Source organism: Chelon labrosus (assembly GCF_963514085.1).
Source record: "Chelon labrosus genome assembly, contig: SCAFFOLD_250, whole genome shotgun sequence".
Taxonomy (NCBI): Eukaryota; Metazoa; Chordata; class Actinopteri; order Mugiliformes; family Mugilidae; genus Chelon; species Chelon labrosus.
Genome location: NW_028181660.1, coordinates 1 through 21,877, shown reverse-complemented (window position 1 = coordinate 21,877; position 21,877 = coordinate 1). Strand labels below are relative to the sequence as shown.

Genomic DNA, 21,877 nt, shown 5'->3' with positions numbered 1-21,877 from the left:
CGGGGAGCTGTCATTCGGAGGATTTTTAAAAAGTATTTTAGGTTATTTCCGTCCGGCACTATGTTGAGGTTAAGTGAGAGTGCGGGGCACTGTCGGGTAAAGAGGCAGAGGCAGGATAACCCCTCCTCTCTCTCTCTCTCTCTCTCTCTCTCTCTCTCTCTCTCTCTCTCTCTCTCCCCTCTCCCTCAGTAGGCTATTCATCCGTCTCCGTCCGTCTGTGTGACTTTCTTTGTGTACAATGGTTAAAGAAATAAACAGTTTATATTTTATTGTGCTTTATTTGAACTTTTATTCTGCTCTTTTCTCTCCGTGTTCCTATGAACCGCATGGTCTATTGGTCACCTGGTCTTGGTGATTAAAATAAAAATAATAATAGTAATAATATAGAAACATGAATAAATTATTATTCTGATTGCTCTGATTTAACCAGGGACACATTTTCTCTAAACGTTCTGTTTCAGGTTTCAGAAACAGAAATGAAAAAAAATAAAAAATAAATAGAAAATAAAAAAATACACAAATTATAGTAACAGACCAAGGATAAATGTCGGTTTTATAGTCTATTCATGGCACGGTGCGTTGATCGACAATTTTAATCAATGAACGCAAAACTAAAGTTTTGGCTGAGTTTTTGGTCTTTTAAATTCTCACAGGCAAATTGGGACTGATTAAAAAAATGCTTCACCTTCTCCACCATCTGTTTTCTAATATTTCCTCTCTTGTCGTCTAGTGAGTTTAACGAATAATGAGATCTGTAAAACAGTTATTCTTCTTTTTGCTTCAGGAAAATATATATATATATATTAAAAATTTGTCTGTGAAGATTCTTGGTGAAACGTTCTCAAGAAAACTCCAGTTGCCTCTGTTTTTTATTTTTTTATTTTTTTTATTTCAGATTTAACAAAATTTGAGCACATTAAGGTGAGCAACAAGACCAGCGCGCGAATACACCGACGACTGTGTGTTGCAGAAATGAACTTATTGCGTCCTGTCCTGGTCCTGTCAGAGGTGCGAGCACCTCCGGGCTCCTTGCTTGATTTCATTACGTTTACTCTTACGCCACCTACTGACAGTTTCAGTGAAGGTCACCCTTCAGAAGGTTCACTACAGTCTGCTGGTTGCACATATCCCCACAAAAACACGGTGTTGTGAGAAAAATAAATAAATCTAAAAGTAATTAATTTAACCATGTTTTATATACTGCCTGGCAAAAAAAAAAAAAAGTCGCCAACTGGATTTAACTAAACAAATATATACGAGCCTCCTACTGGATAATTACTGCATGGGTGATTATCTTTCAGCTGGTAACAAGTTATTTAACCCCAACTGATGTAATGAGTAGCTTCTCATTTCTTAAACAACCATGTCAAAAGACACATCCTGTGATCATGGAAAATATGTTAGTCTGTTTGAGAAGGGTCAAATCGTTGGCATGCATCAAGCAGAGAAAACATCTAAGAAGACTGAAGAAACTACTAAAATTGGGTTAAAAACTGTCCAACGCATTATTAAAAACTGGAAGGATAGTGGGGAACCATCAGGGTAAGAAGAGAGGCAGATGAAGTGATGCACCCATCATGCCTAGTGCCTACTGTACAAGCCTGTGGGGGCAGTGCTATGATCTGAGGTTGCTGCAGTTGCTCAGGTCTAGGTTCAGCAACATTATGTGTCCAAAGAATGAGGTCAGCTGACTACCTGAATATACTGAATGACCAGGTTATTCCATCAATGGATTTTTTCTTCCCTGATGACACGGGCATATTCCAAGATAACAATGCCAGGATTCATGGGGCTCAAATTGTGAAAGAGTGTTTCAGGGAGCATGAGACATCATTTTCACACATGGATTGTCCACCACAGAGTCCAGACTTTAACCCCATTGAGAATCTTTGGGATGTGCTGGAGAAGGCTTTGAGCAGTGGTCAGACTCTCCCATCATCAATACAAGATCTTGGTGAAAAATTAATGCAACACTGGACGGAAATAAATCTTGTGACATTGCAGAAGCTTACTGAAACAATGCCACAGAGAATGTGTGCTGTAATCAAAGCTAAAGGCGGTCCAACAAAATATTGTACAGCGTGTATAGACTTTTTTTTGGCCAGGCAGCTTATATATATATATTAAAAATATATATAAATATATATATATTCAGATTCAGATTCAGAAAACTTTATTTGTCCCCGGGGGGCAATTTAAGGCACAAGTGAGCAGCTTAATGTGCAAGTACAGACATTTATATATATATATAATGTTATATATAAATGGTCAATGTATTTCAACCTCCCATCACCGCCTTTTTGAAATGTCTATAAGCTGTTGAAAACAGTGTAAAGTGACTTAAGTTAAATAAAGCCGTCGATTGTTATATATCTACATATCAATGTATTCATACATCTAGATATAATAATAATAATAATAATAATAATAATAATAATAATAATACAATAATAATGATATATGGTGGGGATGTTGCTGACTGGATTTCAAATACCTGGCTCTGTGCGTTTGATCCACAGCTTTCTGCGCTGAGGGAGACGCTACACTTTCCTCCGAAGAGCGGCAGCATAGAGTCAACGTAGCCCCTGCAACACAAACGAAGAAGTAGAATGAGGAGGAAGTGGCGACACGGAGGATTGTTGACAATTCAGCTAGCGCTTGCTAGGTGGCATGATACTTTACCTACATTTTCCTAAAGCTGTCGTTCATTATGACTTCTCCAGAGGACAGGCATGGAGCAAAACGACCCGCATCTCCCGATCAAGTGAGTAAAGTGGTAAAAACTGAAAATAATTCGAAGGTAAAAGCTATTAATTACTAGGATATGGCTAGCGTCGCCCTAGCCGTTTTGCTAACGATGGGATTCAAGAGCGTTATCGTGTAACATGAGCACGTTGCAGACCCAACAAAGTTAATTCAACTAGTTAGACTGACTTAAGACTTTACCAGGCAAAATATACAGCTCAGCTAAGTGCGCAGTATAATTTATAAAATACTGTGCTTCAGACATACATTCTATCTCTTTGTACAATTTGTACTCGTTGGCTATCGATGTTATGATTACATTTCCACGATGCCGTTATGTTAGTGACTCATTTTGTGTGTGTGAATAAAGTTATAAAGTCCTGAGGTTCAGGGTGATGTCTCCAAATGTTCCCGTGCCCAATCAACAGTCTGCTTGTTAAGCTTGTTACGTACTCCGCAAGAAGCGAGCAATTTGTTCTTGTCTGGGAGGCGAGCAAGAACAGGAACAAAGTTCGTTTTGGCCACTTTGTTCTTGCTCACCTCGAGAACAAGAACACATTTCTCACTTCTTGCAGAGTATGTAACAAGCTTTATATCAGTCTTTAAGAAAGCAGCCTGTACCTGTTCTCGTGAAGAATAGCTTCAATGATTATTCTGTTGTTAAAATAAATAAATAAAATAAGATCACTTTTCTGTCAGTTGACAGATTAGTTAACTGAAGGAATTACTCTTGATCTACTTTTGAGTCCAACTGAAATCAGTATATTGTCTTGGCAGGACGACTCTACCCAGTGGGCATCTGCTGATTTAGGAAGCAGTGAGAGGAAGCAAAAGTTTTTGCGACTGATGGGCGCTGGCAAGGTTGGTTTGCTCTATTGTAGATCATCTTGCTTTGAATGCACTTTATTGTGGTCCGGTAGTCCACAGCAAAATAAATAAATACATAAGTTCTTTAACTTGTCACAGGCAGAAGTTGTGACATTGCATTTAAAAGGGGATTTCTCCTGTTTTCCAGAAGGAACACACTGGGCGACTTGTCATTGGTGACCACAAGTCAACATCTCACTTACGCAGTGGTAAGCTTCTTCATTTAGCTTTTGTAAAATGCTGTGCTTGTTCTGTCAAGGTAAAATGTCCCATGCCACTTACCCATGTAGTGTCATCCTTATGCCCAATGCAATTAACCGGGCCTCCCTACTACACATCCGCCACACAGATCTATCCATACACGGATAGACCTGTAATGGCTGTGTGTGCCTGCTGTGACTGGTGTCTCGTCTACAGGGCAGGAAGACAAGAAGATCAATGACCAGCTGGAGATGCAGTTCCAGCAGAGCATGGATGGGAAGCTGTCAGGCCGGAACCGGAGACACTGTGGCCTGGGATTCAGTGAGGTGAGGGGGGTTTCTCAGCCTATAAGACTACCTACTCCAACATAAATATGTTATGGTAACCTATGCTGCAGCAACATTGATAATTAACAGGATGAACTGCACTGATTAATGTGAAATCAGGGCGTTGACATGGGGTAGCTGTGGCTCGGAAATTGAAGGGGGATTTGGTTGGTTCGATCTGGACCACATGTTTAAAGACAGTGGGGTACAGTGTCTTGCTCAAGGCATTGACCCCCAGTGTGTGAATGTGTGAGGAAAGCGCTTTGACTACCAATAGGTAGAAAAGAGCTTTATAAATACAAGAAGAAGAATACAAGTCTAGGACGAAGTAGCCTCAGCAAAGATGACAACCTTACATTTTTCCACAAGTCAGCAGCCACACAGACATACACTATATTGCCGAAAGTATTCGCTCATCTGCCTTTACACGCATAGGAACTTAAGTGTCTTTATGGACCTTGCTTTGTGCACTGGTGCGCAGTCATGTTGGAACAGCAAGGGGCCATCCCCAAACTGTTCCCACAAAGTTGGGAGCATGGAACTGTCCAAATTCTCTTGGTATGCTGAAGCATTCAGAGTTCCTTTCACTGGAAGTAAGGGGCCAAGCCCAGCTCCTGAAAAACAACCCCACACCATAATCACCCCGCCACCAAATTTCTCACTTGGCACAATGCAGTCAGACAAGTACTGTTCTCCTGGCAACCCCCAAACCCAGATTCGTCCATCAGATTGCCAGATGGAGAAGCGTGATTCGTCACTCCAGAGAACTCCAGAGTCCAGTGGCGGCGTGCTTTACACCACTCCATCTGACGCTTTGCATTGCACTTGGTGATGTATGGCTTGGATACAGCTGCTCAGCCATGGAAACCCATTCCATGAAGCTCTCTACGCACTGTTGTTGAGCCAATCTGAAAGCCACAGTGATTAACTCTGGAGAAAGTTGGTGACCTCTGTGTACTATGCTCCTCAGCATCTGCTGACCCCGCTCTGTCATTTTGATATAATACCTCTTGACAGTTGACTGTGGAATATTTAGGAGCGAGGAAGTTTCACGACTGTTGCACGAGTGGCATCCTATCACAGTACCACGCTGGAATTCACTGAGCTCCTGAGAGCAACCCATTCTTTCACAAATGTTTGTAGAAACAGTCTCTATACACCTGTGGCCATGGAAGTGATTGGAACACATGAACTCAGTTATTTGGATGGATGAGTGATTACTTTTGGCAATAGAGTGTAGCTGCCATCAGGTGTCTGCCCTGTACTTTAGATTAAAAGACCTTGTTAGCCCAAACGTCAGACTCTGATGATTGTCTCAGAATGGTATGAATTATTCTGGTTAATTGGCCAACCAGTTTCTGTACAACTGCAAACACGCAGGTCATTAACCCACAACAGTCTGTCAGATAGTAGTTTAGCAAAGAACTCCTTATTAGTAACATTGTCAAGTATGACTGGACCTCTTCTCCAGGATTCTGGTATTCGTCCATCACATCACAAAAGGAGTGATGAATCTTTGTGAAGGAAGCATGACTCTCATGTAACCCTCAATCAGGTTAGAGGACCATGTGTCTGTTGCTGTGATGCTGAATAGATCACAACACTGAATTTTCTCACAAAATATATCAAGTTAAACTTTCTTGTTATGGCATGCTTTATGGTTTAGGGGTACACTGTACCCTGAAAAATATTTGTTTGCAAACTTAACTACTGACAATGTTGATTCATCTCTTGTCATGTTTTTTCTGTGACTGACCAGACAGTCAAAACTTGGTCAGGTCCATCTCCTTGTAGTCAAAGGAAAGATAAATAATCTTTTGCTCTCTTGTCCACAGCCTGACCCACAGCCAGAGTCGTTCCCCTCACCACCAGTAGAGGGTCAGACAAAAGAAGCGGAGCCAGAGAAGTCCACCAGTGAAAAAGAACCCACAGAAGCTCCTGACAAAGGCTGCGATCCTGACCCTGAGGAAAAGACTCCAGACCAGGCCGAGCCCAGCTCAGACAGTAGGAATGAAGAACGGAAACACAGCTACAAAATGGCGTTTGTAAAATCAACGTAGGGACGAGGGGCTGCGCAAGAAGGGATTCATTTTTTTTGTAATCTCAAATTTGTACAGTTTGATGTTATTCGTTTGACCGTAGGTGGTCAGCCGTCACTTAGGTCATTCACACTAGCGCTCATTGTCTGACTACATTCTTGGTGCATGTCCGCAAAGAAGTTAGTTTGCAGGCTGAAACACCAGCTTTCAACTGAGTGGTGTTAGATCAAGTTAGATGGCAAGATGGTCCCGTTTTTATTTTGTTTAAACATTTTACCAGACGCTGCATTGACCTGAATTGTGTTGGATAATCAGGATTATTTGCCACACAGCATGGTTGGTGTACACCTTATGAATTTTGTGATTTCCTGTTTGAAAACCAATAAAAGGAAGTGTCAGTTGTAATGATTGCTGGTCTTAATATTAGAACTACTGTTGGTAGCAAATGAAATAGCAGGCTGTAATTGTGACTCAATTTTTTGAATCGATATTGTATTACTGCCATGTACACTCACACGTCCAAGTGATTGGTGCAGTAACCATGCTGAAACAAAGTACATTAATGTAATGCAGGGACACATGTTGTGTCTTCTTGACTACACATGAAGTCTGTTTTGTGTGGGGAACGCCTCTCACCTGGGAAGCAGTTGCCAGGATTTATAGCAATAACAACATAAATTGTCTCAAGATGCTTTACAGAGCCTGGCCTGAAACCCCCAGAGCAAGAACTAAGGCAACGGTGGCAAAGAAGAACTCTCTTTTAACAGGAAGAAACCTTGAGCAGAACCCAGCTCATATGGAGGGAGCCGTCTGCTTGAGGCCGGCCGGGTAGAGAGAGAAAGAGAGGAGAGGAGAGAGCAGAAAGAGGAAAAAGATAAACACACATCTGTCATAGATACATCTGACTAAAGTGTACATGTAGAATCTGATGTTGATACAAGCAAGAGTACAAGATATAGCTGATACATGCTACATGAGAGATTGAGATGAATAGAAACAAGAACATGGGGTCATTAAACTGACAGTGACAATAGTAGTTCTATCACAGGTGAGTTACAGTGACTATATAACAGGCAGGTAGGAGTGGATAACTGTAAACCATGAAGACTGAGCAAGTTGGTGAGACCAGGACGACAAAAAGAAAGAAGAAAAACCCACAATGGTCACTAAAATAACTTGAAACTGACAAAAGTAAATTGACTAATGAAAATCAGACATTGCTTTTGAATTGTGGTTCAACAGAATAATTTAAAAATCTAATGAAACTGGCCTGGACAAAAATGATGGTGCCCCTAGATAAGACTGAAAATAATTTGACCACAGGAACATGTTAAACTAAGGTGTGTCCTGTAATTAGCATCACAAATGTCAAAGGTTAAAGGGCGAAAAGTAGTTTGCTGTTTGGTATCATGGTGTGTACCACAGAAAGTTAGGGAGAGAATTGTCTCGGGAGATTAGAGAGAAAATTGTAGACAAGTGTTAAAGGCTGCGAGACCATTTCCAAGTAGCAGTCCTGTGACAACACATATTATTCAGACGTTTAGGTCTACGGGACTGTAGCTAACCTTCTCTGGATGTGGCCTCAAGAGAAAAATTGACGAGTTGAAGAGAAGGATAATATGAATGGTAACCAAAGAGCCCAAAACAACTTCCAATAACTCCAAGGTCAAGGTACATCAGTGTCAGATCTCACCATGCGTTGCTGTTTGAGCCAGAGTGGACTTAATGGAAGACGACCGAGGAGGACTCCACTGTTGGGCTGGAATTTGCCTAATTCCTTATTGACACATTGCCACGAAGATTCTGGGAGAATGCCCTTTGGATAAACAAGGCAAAGCTGCAGCTTTTAGGCAAGTCACATCAGCTCTGTGATCACAGATGAAAAAATGAAGCCTACAAAGAAAAGAACACTGTACCTACTGTGAAACATGGAGGTGGCTCAGTTATGTTCTGGGGCTGCTCTGCTGCATCTGGCAGGAATCTGTGCAGGTTACAATGAAATCTCAAGACTGTCAATCACTGTCACCTGGAGGAAAATGTGCTGCCCAGTGTCGGAAAACTTGGTTTTGGTAGGTCATGGGTCCTCCAACAGGATAATGACCCAAAACAAACATTGGACTATTCTAAACCTTCCATGAGCCCTGATCTAAATCTTATTGAACATGCAGAAGGAACCCTTCAGCTGGACCAGTTTGCTCATGAGGAGCGGGCCAAAATACCCGTCAACAGGTCCAGAAGTTATTGTGTTGAACCACAATTCAAAAGAAGATCACATAGTCATTCATTTTTAAATTTTTATTTATTATTATTATTGTCAGTTTCAAGTTATTTCAGTGACCAGCTTGGGGTTTTCTTTCTTTAACATAAGGGTACCAGCGTTTGTCCACGTTTGTATTATGCATTGCTAGACATTACCAAAATACAAAATACCATGAATACAGTTTTTTTATGTTCGTTTCAAAGGTATCGTTAATCCGCTCATGTTAACAGAGACCGTGTAGTTTCTTTTGTCCTCGGTGTCAGTGAGGTTTGATCAGCCACATGGTTTACTGATGCTGAATATAATAAGTTACGTCACTAAACAGCTGATGGCGCATTTCCTCAGGGAAACAACCAGACAACAGTTGTAGCTGAATCGATGGCACGCAGACGGCAGGTACTGGATTACAAAGCCTGTTCTATGTTTTTGCTTGATGTAAATAGAATAGCTGAGCAGTTGACTCGTCTTAATTGAAATGTTTTTGAGCGACATAGCTGTCTAAGAACGGTCCTGTCCCGAGGACATGAGGGGACAAAGAGCTGTACACTGATAGTGAAAGTACAAAATGCCTCCGATAGACAGTTAGTAGCGTTTTCTATTGGCACATCATGAAAAAGAACCAGGACGATTACGCATCTCTGAAATAACACGATCTACCTTATCCAAGTCTGTTACTGTTTGAGTTCACACTGTATAATAAGAACCGTGTCTGAGGGAAGATAAGGTCTAAGCGGAGGGTTTGATTTCTCGTGATCTTGTTAAGCAGCACGGCGGTGGTGGAAGAAGCGATCAGCTCCTTAGTAAAATTATTAATACTACACTAACTTGAGTACAAATACATAGGTGAGTGATGCTTTGGTGCGCTCAGTGTTTCACTGCTGCTGGTTGAGACGGAGATCATTTGTAGCCAGGGTGTTTGTTTTGGACTGCAGCAGGGCAGTGTTCAGTTGGACGCGTGTTGTTTGCACACGTACGGGCGCTTATCAGTACCTATCACTCAAACGATGGTGAGTTCAGAGCATTCAGAGGTAAAGTTGCAGTTTTCAAGGGGGAAGTATAGACACTACTTCAACCTCACTGAGGTGAAAGGCAATGATCGTACACGTGAAGTGCACATTACGCTCAGAAAAAAATTCTAATTCTTAGACGTATTTAAACTTTTTTTTTAAAGTAACGCAATAGGTAACTAATTACTTTTATAGTGGAGTAATTCAGTTACTAAATTAGTTCCTTTCTGGGAGAAGTAACTAATAACTATTACTTTTTAAAAGTAACGTGCCCAACACGGATTATCAGTCAACTATTTGTCAGTTAACTAAATGTACTGGATAATCGCTACAGCTCTGTGTGCATCTACTGTCAGGTAGTTTAATCTGTAACACAACATCATGTTTTAGAAGGTGCTCAATGTGTTTTCTATGCAAGACTTTGAAGCTAGGAAATGTAATCTGTCAAATCAGTTCAGTCGAGTAGAAAGCATAAAACATCAAAGTATAAAGCAGCATGGACTTGACATGAAAACATACCATCGTTTGGTATTAAATATAACCTACTTTATTACATTCCACCACTACCTGATGAGGGTGAGTGTGTTTGCATTACTGTGACTTCATGCTCTTCAGCTGATGAAATTATTCATTTCCATGTGTGAAAGTACAGACTTGTCCGCCTGCCTTGTTCTGCTTTGTGTAACTAAAAAAGCGAAGACAGGAAATTGTGTGGGTGCCAGCAGTTTGCTGTGTAATTGTCTCACTCTTTGCTACACACGTACAGGATTCCTTCTTCTCAGCTGCTCAGTCACTGTGCAAAACTGCAATTCATATTTGCCAGTCACAAACCCCTTCAACGGACAAGCAGTTACAGTAGATGAATGAATGAATGAAGTCATTGTGTTAACCACGTAGAGAATGCAATTGAAGAAATTATTGCAAAGCAAATTATTATTGTGAAATGTCATCTTACAATTTATTTTACTTTAGTTGCCCCCCACCCCTTCCCTTTTGAAATATCTGCTTTTATTTCATCCTGGAATTTCCTCAGTGTCATATGTATTTCCTAGACTCATGGTCCTCACACTTTCCAGCCACTCATGCCCCACGTTACCAGTGACAAAGGTACAAAGCCTCGATCGAGACCAGCAAAATCATCTAAAATATTGTTTGTTGGAGTTGTTGTGTGTCCATTTGTTTAAAACAGAGCGGGTTAAACAAACACATATGACATTATGGCTGTTTCATATCCAGCTCCTCACAGTGCTCTCATTTTCTCTGAGGAACTAGGATCAGCATGTGGCAGAAGTGACTCTGAATTTACCAGCAAATCCCATCGTAGCTTGTAATTACAATGTGGGAGGTCAAGTACATGAAATGTTTAGCTTTCAAGTGGAAATGGGAATTAATTGGATGTGATCAATATCAGCATCATTGCTGGTTCTGTAGCTGTTTTAATATCTCTCACAATCTCCTCCTGACTCTTGACTTGAACATGTAGAGGACTGAACTATAACATGAACAGTTAATGACTTGCATAATGTGGAGTATTAAATAAATAAGGCAGATTAAATAAAATAAGAAGTGTGTTAAAAAAAATACAGTCATAAAGTCCAGACTATCTTCTTAACATTTGGAAATGTTACTACTGCTATTTAACGTTACCCTGGTCAACAGACGTCATGGTGCTGCTTGTTTAGGACAGGAGCAGCACACTCACGCAACAGATGGAATTTCTGGAGTTTAATATCGTGTTGTGATGGGTTTTCCCAAATGATGTATGTACTGTTGTGAACATGTCCGACTCAAAACTAAAAATGCGTAGAGATAAGTTTCACTTTCACTATGAGTTCACAGTTTATGTAAACTGTCACGGGCAAAGTTGTTTCCAGTTCATTCTGGCCCCGTATATGATATCATCACTGATTTCCATATTTCCTCCTCTTACTAATAACTGTCGTGACTGTGTTCCGTGTAATGCATCTAATTGACTTGGAGATTGGTTTGTAGCCCTCACATGAGTGATACCTTTCAACAAGTTCATTGCGGCCCAAGTTATTGCGGTTTTAACTTGAGGTTGATTAGATGTGCATACGACAGGAATCTGTTCTGTACTAGATGTAAAAGCTCATTGTCTAATTTTGCATACGGGTAAGTTGAATATTGTATTCAGTCAGATTCAGTAATTCTGTCATGCGATGCAATTCTTATATCAGTTATTATAACTACTGTGTTTTGGAGGAATACATACTGAGTGACTGTACCAAATATGACTTGTGTCTGTAAGAAACGGCGGGAGTTGTCTCTAAAAATGGATCCAACTGAGGAGACAGAAAGGTGTCCTGATGGAGAACCGCCTGCGAAAAGAGAAAGACTGTCCATGTGTAGTGACCAGTCCATGGAGAATCGTATTACGTTTGGCAGTGGAGCAGCAGACAGGTTCATAAAATCTTTTCAATTATTTATTTATTTTGCATTTACTTTTAACACAGATTTAGATATTTACTTTAATGAACGAAATATCAATGCTTGCACTGTTAAGTCTTTTGAATTGATGGGAACACTAAAGAATCATGTGAACTGTTAAGTGGTAAACATGGCAAATAATGCATACACTAACACTATTCTCAAAATCTTTTTTTTAGAGACAATTGTGCCTGCCCAAAATTAACAGAGGAGGATGGAAATGACCTATTCCAGGTGGTTATGTCTCTAATATCTGTGCTGAAACCATAATAGCTAAAATGATCTCCATATATAGCATAATAATGGTCGTATTGTTATTACATATTTTCCTAATCTTTTGAGTGTTTTTTAGAATAGTGTGCTGGATGTGAACTGACTGTCGATAAGCTATATTAATTCGGCTTTCTCCTGCAGTTGGTGGAAAACCACATCATAGCCATGGTTAAGAGTGATCTGAAAAGGTATAAAAAGATGCTCTTTCCACACCTACCACAATCTCCTGAGAGCAAAGAGCAGAGTGAAGACAGCGTGGCCACCAATGAGGACATTCTGAAGATCACTCTACACGCCTTAAAAGAAAAAGGCCAACAGGAGCTTGCTAACAAACTAGAGAAGTGTAAGAATGAAAATGTGCAATAGTTCAGGATGTAACGGATTTTTATCATCTGTTTTAATGTTATGTGTGCTATATTATGTTCTTTTCTCGTTTCACCAACATTATATTCTCTTCTTTATTCTCTCTTTGCACTATTAGACATTTACGGCGAGCTCGATGTCTGCCAGCGCAAACTCAGACACAAACTTAAAAAGTTTGAATACATTTATGAGGGAATAGCACGGCATGGCACCCAGACTCTTCTCAACAAGGTGTACACCGAACTCTACATCACTGAGGGAGTGAGCGGAAGTGTTAACAAAGAACATGAGGTCAGGCAAATTGAGGCTGCAACCAGGAGACCAGCAACAGAAGACAAGCCAATCAAATGTGAAGACATCTTTAAGCCCATCTGTGGACAAGACAGATTCATCAGAATCGTGCTGACGAGAGGGATTGCTGGGATTGGTAAAACTATTTCGGTGCAGAAGTTCAATCTGGAATGGGCAGAGGGGAGAGTTAACCAGGATATCCAGCTCCTTATTAATCTTCCGTTTCGGGAGCTGAATCTGATGAAGGAGAGAAAGTATACTCTGACACAGCTTCTTCATCAGTTTCTTGTAGAGGCAAAAGAATCAGGAATTTCAGATTTTGGCAAATACAAGATAGTGCTGATATTTGATGGGCTGGACGAGTGCCGGCTCCCCCTGGACTTCGACAACAGTGAGCCCTGTCGCTGTGTCTCACAGGAGGTTTCAGTGGATGTCCTACTGACGAGTCTCTTCAAGGGGAACCTGCTGCCCTCTGCACACATCTGGATTACCTCTAGGCCTGCAGCTGCAAATCGCATTCCAGGCCATCTTATTGATCGTGTGACAGAGATACGAGGATTCAACGACCCTCAGAAGGAAGAATACTTCAAGAAAAAAATCCCTGATCAAACCATGGCCAGTAAAGTCATTTCACACATTAAGTCAACCAGGAGCCTCCATATCATGTGTCACATACCAGTCTTCAGCTGGATATCTGCCACTGTCCTGCAGAGGATTTTAGAAGACACAGCGAGGAGAGAAGAGCAAGACGAGAGCAGAAGGGAAATGCCAAACACTCTGACAAAAATGTACACACATTTCCTGGTGTACAACTCACTGATCAGAAGGCAGAAGTACCCATCAGGACAAGAGGCATCTGGAACACAGGACCAGGTCAAACTGAACGAAGAGATCATCTTGAAGCTTGGAAAACTGGCTTTTGAGAACCTCATGAAGGGCAACATGATCTTCTATGAGACCGAACTGAAAGAGTACAACATCGATGTCAACGACGCTGCAGTATACTCAGGGATGTTGACACAGATGTCAGAGAGTGATTTTGGACTTCATCTGGAGAGGGTCTTCTGCTTTGTGCATTTCAGCATCCAGGAGTTCTTTGCTGCAATGTACATTTTTCACACGTTCGTCTGCTTCAATCAGAACCTGCTGGAACCACAAGAAACGGCCGCTGTCGAAGCAACTCCCAGCGAAGTCACCAGCCTCCTAAAGAGTGCTGTGGATAAGGCCCTGCAGAGTGACGACGGACATCTTGATCTCTTGCTTCGCTTCCTTCTAGGCCTCTCACAAACATCCAATCTGACTTTGTTGAAGGGTCTCCTCACCAAAATGCCGAACAGTCCGCCAAGCAGAAATGAGGAGATTGTTGAGTACATCAAGGAGAAAATCAGGCAAAACCCATCCCCAGAAAGATGTGTCAATCTCTTCCACTGCCTGGTTGAGCTTAACGACCAGTCTTTTTTGGAGGAAATCCAAAACTACCTGAACTCAGGTAGTTTGTCTGAGACCAAGCTGTCATCTTCACAGTGGTCTGCCCTGGTCTTTGTGTTGCTGACCTCAGAGGAAAAGTTGGATGAGTTTGACCTGAGGAAGTATTCAAGATCAGAGGAGGGTCTCCTGCGGCTGTTGCCTGTGATTAAAGAGTCCAGAGTAGCCTTGTGAGTAACGTCTTTTCATAATTGTAATATGTACCCACACGGAAGGAACCTATAGGTTCTAATATAGGTTTTGAATATATGTGACATACATAAAATTGGCCGTTTTCATATATACGCATATATTCTATATATATGCGGCATATATATTATCATATATGTGCATATATAACGTATATATGCACAGATAAACTGCATATAGGTTTCACATATGCGCATATATCCTCATATAGGTTCTTTCCATGTGGGTAATGTCATTTTTCTTTGCACCTCACATTATAAAAGCTATTTCTAAACTCAGAAGTGACTAACTTTGATAGCTGGTTCAGATTTGATGGTATACCAGATTATTCTAGAGGTGTTGTAATGTGCTGCATCTCAGTTTCATGGCATTTCTGCTAGATGTATGAAAGTGGGTATATGTAAATTTAAATGCCATGCCTGCAAAGAGCTAGAGTTTTACAAGAATACAAGACCACATTTCCTGTGTGCTTCATTTCCTTCATTAATTTCCTAACAAGCATTTTATGAATACATTGTTACTGCTGCTGAGAGATGATCCTGGCACTGCATTTGCTTAAGTCATTTTGAATTCAGGATTCTACATTTTCAATTTCTACATACTACTATCACTGGAGTATAACAGTCCAGTTTGATTTGAAAAGATTCACAACAAATCTCTGTATGCTTTAGATCTTGTTGGTGACCATCTCATTACTCTATGGTTATTATGTCTCTTAGCTAAACATTGAATAATTCTAACATGAGGTTAAACATCTTTTCATTTCTGAAGGCTTAAAGAATGCAACCTGACTGAAGAATGCTGTGAAACACTTGCTTCAGTTGTGAACAGTTCATGTCTGAAAGAGCTTGACCTGAGTGATAATGATCTACAAGATAAGGGAGTGAAGTTGCTTTCTGCTGGACTGGAAAGACCAACATGCCAGCTGGAAAAACTGAGGTTTGAAGAAGTGCTGGTGCAGGCTATCTATGGCCCTGTTCAGACTTTGTATAAACATCCATCCTGGGGAATCCGACCTTAAGTGACGAGCTTAAAGTACAGGTGTGAACACCACCAGGACGCATTGAGATCGTATTTGAGAGACCCGATCTCGGATCATATTAGAGGTGGTCTGAGTCGCATTTGTCCACATTCCTTTTGTGTAGTGTGAGCAAAAAATGCGTTAAAAACTACTCTCTTTTCAAGCTTTTTCTACATTTAGTAGGGCACCAGCTCAGAACAGCTGATAAAAAGACATGCAGTCAGTTTGTTATGAGTGGTGTGAAAAGCTGTTTCAAATGTGACTCTAGGTGTGAACACAGGTGTTAAAAGCTGGTCTCTTGCAATCAGGTTACCCAGGACAGATGTTAATTTAAGGTCTGAACAGGACCTAATACAATCTATTACATACACAGCTAGTTTTGTGCCACGTTTTGTGAATTCTGTGTATTTAATTTCAGGCTAGCATTCTGTGGAATCACAGAGACCGGCTGTGGCTTTTTGGCTACAGCTCTGAGGTCCAACCCCAGCCACTTGAAGGAACTGGATCTAAGTTACAATCATCCGGGACAAAAAGGGATGGAGCTGCTGACCTCTGTACAAAAGGACATAGCACATCTCACTGTCAGGTAAAACTTTGAGCTGATGTCACAAACTGGCTTATTGTGTATACTAAATCAGTTTTTACATCAAAAATAAAATCTCACGGATTTTTTTCTCAAGGTTTGACAGCAGTGGAGAGTGTTACTTGAAATCAGCTCTGAAGAAATGTAAGTCTTTTTTTTTTTTCCAGTGACTATTTTCCGAACACAAGCAGTCTTTAAATATTTGCATATATGGCTTTAATACTGGATCAATATCATGGATAGTGGTTGTAGAAACATTTTCAGATCTTTAATATCCTTTCCGGTTTCCAGATTCGTGCAAGCTGACCTTGGATCTGAACACAGCCGATTCACATCTGTCTTTTTCTGAAGACAAAAAACGAATTACTCGAGTGGAAAGTGCTCAGCCGTACCCCGACGTCCCAGAGAGATTCACAGACTGGGGACAGGTGCTTTGTAGAGAGGGTCTGTGTGATCGTTGCTACTGGGAAGTAGAATGGACTGGGGAGTGGGCAGGTATAGGAGTGGCCTATAAAGGAATCAGCAGGAAAGCCAAAGGTAATGAAAGTGTCCTTGGCTACAACGATCACTCCTGGAGTCTGCGCTACTGTAATGGCCAATACTCAGTCTGGTACAATAAGAACGATGCACCCATCTCCGTTCCCTACTTCAACTCCAAGAGGGCTGGAGTGTTCCTAGACTGGTCAGCTGGCACTCTGTCCTTCTATGCTGTATCGTCCCATGCCATGACTCACCTGTACACTTTCCACACAAAATTCTCTGAGCCGTTGTATCCAGGATTCAGGCTGGGATTTAAAAACACTACATTAACCCTGTGCCAGGATTAAAGACCTGCTGGATATAAAACATGCAAACTACATTTGTGAAAATGGGATGGAGGGATAGGCCAAAAACAATTCATCAAACGCAGCTACTCCTTTAAAATGTTCAGAGAAACATTCCTTAATGTGAAAGTTAGTTTATGTTCTATTCTTCTATTCTATGTTCTGTACTTACAAACTTTTCAACTTCTTTGTACGTAGAAAGTAATGCGTTTTATATTATTTTTAAAATAAAACCAACTCAAACAAATAAAAAAACTGATTACAAAGCATTTTTTTTAAATCCTTTATTTTGCATAATGTCACTTTTTTATCCTTTACATCATTTCCTAATGCAGTTGTGATGATTGACAAGACGTGATCTTTAAGTGACAGTGTGGAGAAAATATACAGTAGAAGCGCGTCAATCCAAACCATGTAATAAATAAACAAATCATGCCTACACATTCCCACTGCAATCTGAGCGTGTTGGCATTGGCTTTTATTTCACTTTTCAAAAAAACAAAACAAACAAACAAAAAAAAAAACTGCCAAGCAGGTCACTGCAGATTTAAAAAAGCAACTCGTGTTATAAATTATTACTCAATTGTGCAATGTAAGTGCAGAAGAATACTTTATATTATTCAAAAATTATTATCAAAAATCTGTGTAAGAAATTGTCAGTAAATCAAATAGTTGACGACGGCTGTAAAAAAAAGATCCAATCCTTCCAAATCACAAAGAACCTCCTCTTGACGTGGTGCAGGTTGTTCCTGTGTTTCAGTGCTCTGCAGCAGCTTTGGCTGAGGGGAAGAAAACAAAGTCGTAACATCAGCAGTTCTCACTGCATGTGCATAAATAAGACATTTAGTTTGCATTAGCAGTGCTGGCTATGATGCAAATTAAATACATTTATTTCTGTAAGAATCCATTTGAATAATTTGCAAAAGCACAAAATATCTCTTTTTCTTTCTTCCTTTTTTTTTTTGCAACATTTGAAATTGGTGAAAACAAGTAAGAAGTTACACCGATCAGCCACAACATTAAAACCACTGACAGGAGACGCAAATAACACTGATCATTTTGTGACAATTCAGTGTTCTTCTGAGAAACTTTTGGACCTGGCATTCATGTGGATGTTACTTAGACATGTAGTACCCACCTAGACCAGACCAGGTCCACAGAGGCCCCTCCCCTCAACCCATAGGACCCAAAGGCCCTCACTAACAACATTTTGTTACCAGACACCACAGGACACCCTCAGAAGGACCATATCCATTCTCACACAACTGTTTCAGAGGCACAAGGGAGATCTACACAATATTAGGATTAATAATGTTAAGAATTATTAATTAATAATAATGTCATAATGTTATGGCTGATCGGTGTATGTGTTACAAATGTTTGACCCAAGTCAAACAGTAGACTGCTTCACAAAAGTAAAATGCTATATTTCCAATTAACATAGGATCTTCACAAGTCACAGAGCATGTGTAGTATAAATATCATGAATCCTTTAAAGGTGCCTTCAATAAAGAGCTTTTTTTTTTTCTACAAAACAAACACACACATGGACCCCACTCCTATCCAGAAGGCCACCACATTTCACCAAAGCAGCTCCTTTGACACTTCAGCCAATTTGACCAAAACAGTACAGAGGCTGAGAAGGAACCTGGCCAGTTTCACAAAGACAGACTTTGACGATGGCTCAGATCTAACCAATAGTGAGTGCTCAGTTGAACATCTAAATGTATATGATGTACAGTTCTCTTGACTATCTGAAGTAAGGGACTTCTGGGTAAATTAAGATTTAGAATCCTGGCTGATAGATTAACATCACCAGACCACTCAGCTCTATTCACTCAAGCAGAAAGCTAAGGTCTCAATGAGAGCTTGAATCCTGTGATATTTACTGGTAAAAGAAACCCAACAACACGACTTCAGAGTCAGTTTCCAGCAGGTTACTGTGGTTGGGACAGCTCTTTGACAACAACGTTGTAATGATTCTGGTGATAATGTTAGGTGGAAACCAATATTTCATTATTCTTATGATTATAAGGAAATTATTCTGGTTAGGTGGGAACCAATATTTTATTATATTATGATAATGACATTTATTTTTGATTGAAATGCAGAGAGCTTTGTTCGCAGACAGGAAGTGAACTAGTTTCTACTCCTTGGTCAAATCCATTAGCATTAAAAGCTTTATTCGTTGGTCTCAAAGTCAGCCTGCTGTGAGTCAGGTGACAAACTTTTTCAACTTAAAATAAGTCACACTGTGTTTTTGTGTAAGCGTCTGTCTTGTATTAGACTGATCAGAGATAGCAAAGTTACGTCTATAGAGTCAAAAACGTCTTTGTGAAACATACCGCGATGCTCTTTGGCCAGAATATCACCCAAAACAAAGAGACTAGGGCTGTGGACAGATGCTTTTAGGACTTGATAAGAACAAAGAAGGCGGGTGTATGTGAGATATACACTATATTACCAAAAGTATTCGCTCACCTGCCTTTACTCATTCTATGAACTGAAGTGCCATCCCATTCCTAACTCATAGAATTCAATATGATGTCGGTCCACCTTTTGCAGCTATTACAGCTTCAACTCTTCTGGGAAGACTGTCCACAAGGTTGAGGAGAGTGTTTATAGGAATTTTTGACCATTCTTCCAAAAGCGCATTGGTGAGGTCACACACTGATGTTGGTCGAGAAGGCCTGGCTCTCAGTCTCCGCTCTAATTCATCCCAAAGGTGTTCTATCGGGTTCAGGTCAGGACTCTGTGCAGGCCAGTCAAGTTCATCCACACCAGACTCTGTCATCCACGTCTTTATGGACCTTGCTTTGTGCACTGGTGCACAGTCATGTTGGAAGAGGAAGGGGCCCGCTCCAAACTGTTCCCACAAGGTTGGGAGCATGGAATTGTCCAAAATGTTTTGGTATCCTGAAGCATTCAATGTTCCTTTCACTGGAACTAAGGGGCCAAGCCCAGCTCCTGAAAAACAACCCCATACCATAATTCCTCCTCCACCAAATTTCACAGTTGGCACAATGCAATCTGAAATGTACCGTTCTCCTGGCAACCTCCAAACCCAGACTCGTCCATCAGATTGCCAGATGGAAAAGCGTGATTCATCACTCCAGAGAACGCGTCTCCACTGCTCTAGAGGCCAGTGGCGGCGTGCTTTACACCATTGCATCCGACGCCTTGCATTGCACTTGGTGATGTGTGGCTTGGCTGCAGCTGCTCGGCCATGGAAACCCATTCCATGAAGCTCTCTGCGTACTGTACTTGGGCTAATCTGAAGGTCACATGAAGTTTGTAGCTCTGTAGCAATTGACTGTGCAGAAAGTCGGCGACCTCTTTGCACTATGCGCTTCAGCATCCGCTGACCCCTCTCCGTCACTTTACGTGGCCTACCACTTCGTGGCTGAGTTGCTGTTTTTCCCAAACGCTTCCATTTTGTTATAATAGAGCTGACAGTTGACTGTGGAATATTTAGGAGCGAGGAAATTTCACGACTGGATTTGTTGCACAAGTGGCATCCTATGACAGTTCCACGCTGGAATTCACTGAGCTCCTGAGAGCGGCCCATTCTTTCACAAATGTCTTGTTTCACAGTCTGCATGCCTGAGTGCTTGAATTTATACACCTGGGGCCAGGCCAAGTGATTAGAACACCTGATTCTGATCATTTGAATGGGTGAGCGAATACTTTTGGTAATATAGTGTATCAGGACCAGATTGTTAAAGAACAAGTAAGCATCTGTACACGTTCCTAATCCACACAAAACAACACACACTGAGACACACTGTACACACAAGGAATACAATAAAACCACAGGTGCATGTATACCTGGACCAGACATGATCACCAGCTCTCCAGCCACTCAGTCCCTGCACGTCACGGACAACGATAAATCACACATGACCAGTATGAAATGGCATACCTGCTAAAAATCCATCACTGTACCAGACGTTTGTGCAACACGTATTTTCACTACAGATTTATTTGATCTGTAGTCAGCTATATTGGCAGTGTCTGATGCAATTATATGCATATATCAAGAAAAGAGAATACGCTGTATGATCTATGTGTTTTTATACTTCCTGTGAGGTTCATAAGACAGTGTCTGAGGGTTTAGAGTAGGCATGTGTTATAGCCTGATGAGTGATGCTGCCCTGTTAATACACTGCTGAAGTGCAGTAATGTACTACTAACTAACTAACTAACTAACTAACTAACTAACCTGCGACCAGTTTGCTCTTGCGTGAGGCCTCTGAAGCCAGTGCCTTGGACACGTTCATGATCCTCTCCTGCTGCTGCAGAGCTGAGTCCAGCTCACTGAAGTCCAGCGGTGCAGACGGCGGTATGTTATGAACACTGTTAAAGAAAAAAACACACACACCACTTTAAACCAGTGAATACTTGATAGTATGCTTAAAAATGTTTAAGTATTGAAATAACTGTTCCTGATGGATGTGACGACAGGTCTGGGAGAGCTCATTCAGAAAAGCTCACTAGAGGCAAGAGGAACATTTACTTCATGTTCATTTCTCTGCATCAGTGCAGAGGTAATATGATTATTGTGTTTGTGAACCTGATTTCCTTTTAATAAGACTTCCACCTGGTATACAGTAGATCTTAATAGCCAGTTTGGACTCACTGTATACCAATATCAATATACTGTATTATATGGTAAGTCTATTTATCTACGGTTAGGGTTAGAGTTAGATACTAGGACATTAACAGAACCCCTGTGAAAATCCCCAAATCAGAAATATTACAAACCAGTCCAGAGTATAGGTTTTGATTCCTGCGTACCTGGATTTGGCCAGAATGTTCTTGATGCGCTCAGCCCGACGAGAGCGTTCCTCCAGCTCCTCTGCACTAAGAGGCTCTTCAGGTTCAGACTCTACGTAGCGCTCTGGGATGGAAACCTTTTCTGGTGTGGCCAGCTGCATGGTGGACAAACAGGGACT

The 21,877-nt window shown here is 41.0% G+C and overlaps 3 protein-coding genes across 3 annotated transcripts; 2 read left to right on the top strand and 1 right to left on the bottom strand.

Moving 5' to 3' along the window:
* The first annotated feature begins 2,616 nt into the window (after positions 1 to 2,616).
* cUnh11orf58 (chromosome Un C11orf58 homolog) lies at positions 2,617 to 6,583 on the top strand. The gene is made up of 5 exons (XM_084575255.1): positions 2,617 to 2,764; positions 3,523 to 3,606; positions 3,761 to 3,821; positions 4,030 to 4,139; positions 5,975 to 6,583. Exons 1-5 carry the CDS (start codon positions 2,711 to 2,713, stop codon positions 6,197 to 6,199), a joined length of 534 nt encoding a protein of 177 aa, XP_084431381.1. The 5' UTR covers positions 2,617 to 2,710; the 3' UTR covers positions 6,200 to 6,583.
* Positions 6,584 to 11,536: 4,953 nt separating this feature from the next.
* Positions 11,537 to 17,047, top strand: LOC311509820 (NLR family CARD domain-containing protein 3-like). The gene is made up of 8 exons (XM_084575257.1): positions 11,537 to 11,866; positions 12,073 to 12,127; positions 12,308 to 12,509; positions 12,648 to 14,475; positions 15,266 to 15,433; positions 15,934 to 16,101; positions 16,196 to 16,242; positions 16,390 to 17,047. Exons 1-8 carry the CDS (start codon positions 11,697 to 11,699, stop codon positions 16,923 to 16,925), a joined length of 3,174 nt encoding a protein of 1,057 aa, XP_084431383.1. The 5' UTR covers positions 11,537 to 11,696; the 3' UTR covers positions 16,926 to 17,047.
* Positions 17,048 to 17,168: 121 nt separating this feature from the next.
* LOC311509819 (pleckstrin homology domain-containing family A member 6-like) lies at positions 17,169 to 21,859 on the bottom strand (the record flags this gene model as incomplete). The annotated part of the gene is made up of 4 exons (XM_084575256.1): positions 17,169 to 17,701; positions 20,751 to 20,791; positions 21,145 to 21,278; positions 21,720 to 21,859. The coding sequence occupies 3 exons, from the start codon at positions 21,857 to 21,859 to the stop codon at positions 20,766 to 20,768; spliced, it is 300 nt and encodes a 99-aa protein (XP_084431382.1). The 3' UTR covers positions 17,169 to 17,701; positions 20,751 to 20,765.
* Positions 21,860 to 21,877: the final 18 nt, after the last annotated feature.

Coding starts and splice junctions, on each gene's coding strand:
- cUnh11orf58 (XM_084575255.1), top strand. CDS start 2,711: ATGACTTCTCCAGAGGACAGGCATGGAGCAAAACGACCCGCATCTCCC. Junction 2,765..3,522: donor GACCCGCATCTCCCGATCAA/GTGAGTAAAGTG, acceptor TTGTCTTGGCAG/GACGACTCTACCCAGTGGGC. Junction 4,140..5,974: donor GTGGCCTGGGATTCAGTGAG/GTGAGGGGGGTT, acceptor TCTTGTCCACAG/CCTGACCCACAGCCAGAGTC.
- LOC311509820 (XM_084575257.1), top strand. CDS start 11,697: ATGACTTGTGTCTGTAAGAAACGGCGGGAGTTGTCTCTAAAAATGGAT. Junction 12,128..12,307: donor ATGGAAATGACCTATTCCAG/GTGGTTATGTCT, acceptor TTTCTCCTGCAG/TTGGTGGAAAACCACATCAT. Junction 14,476..15,265: donor AAAGAGTCCAGAGTAGCCTT/GTGAGTAACGTC, acceptor TCATTTCTGAAG/GCTTAAAGAATGCAACCTGA.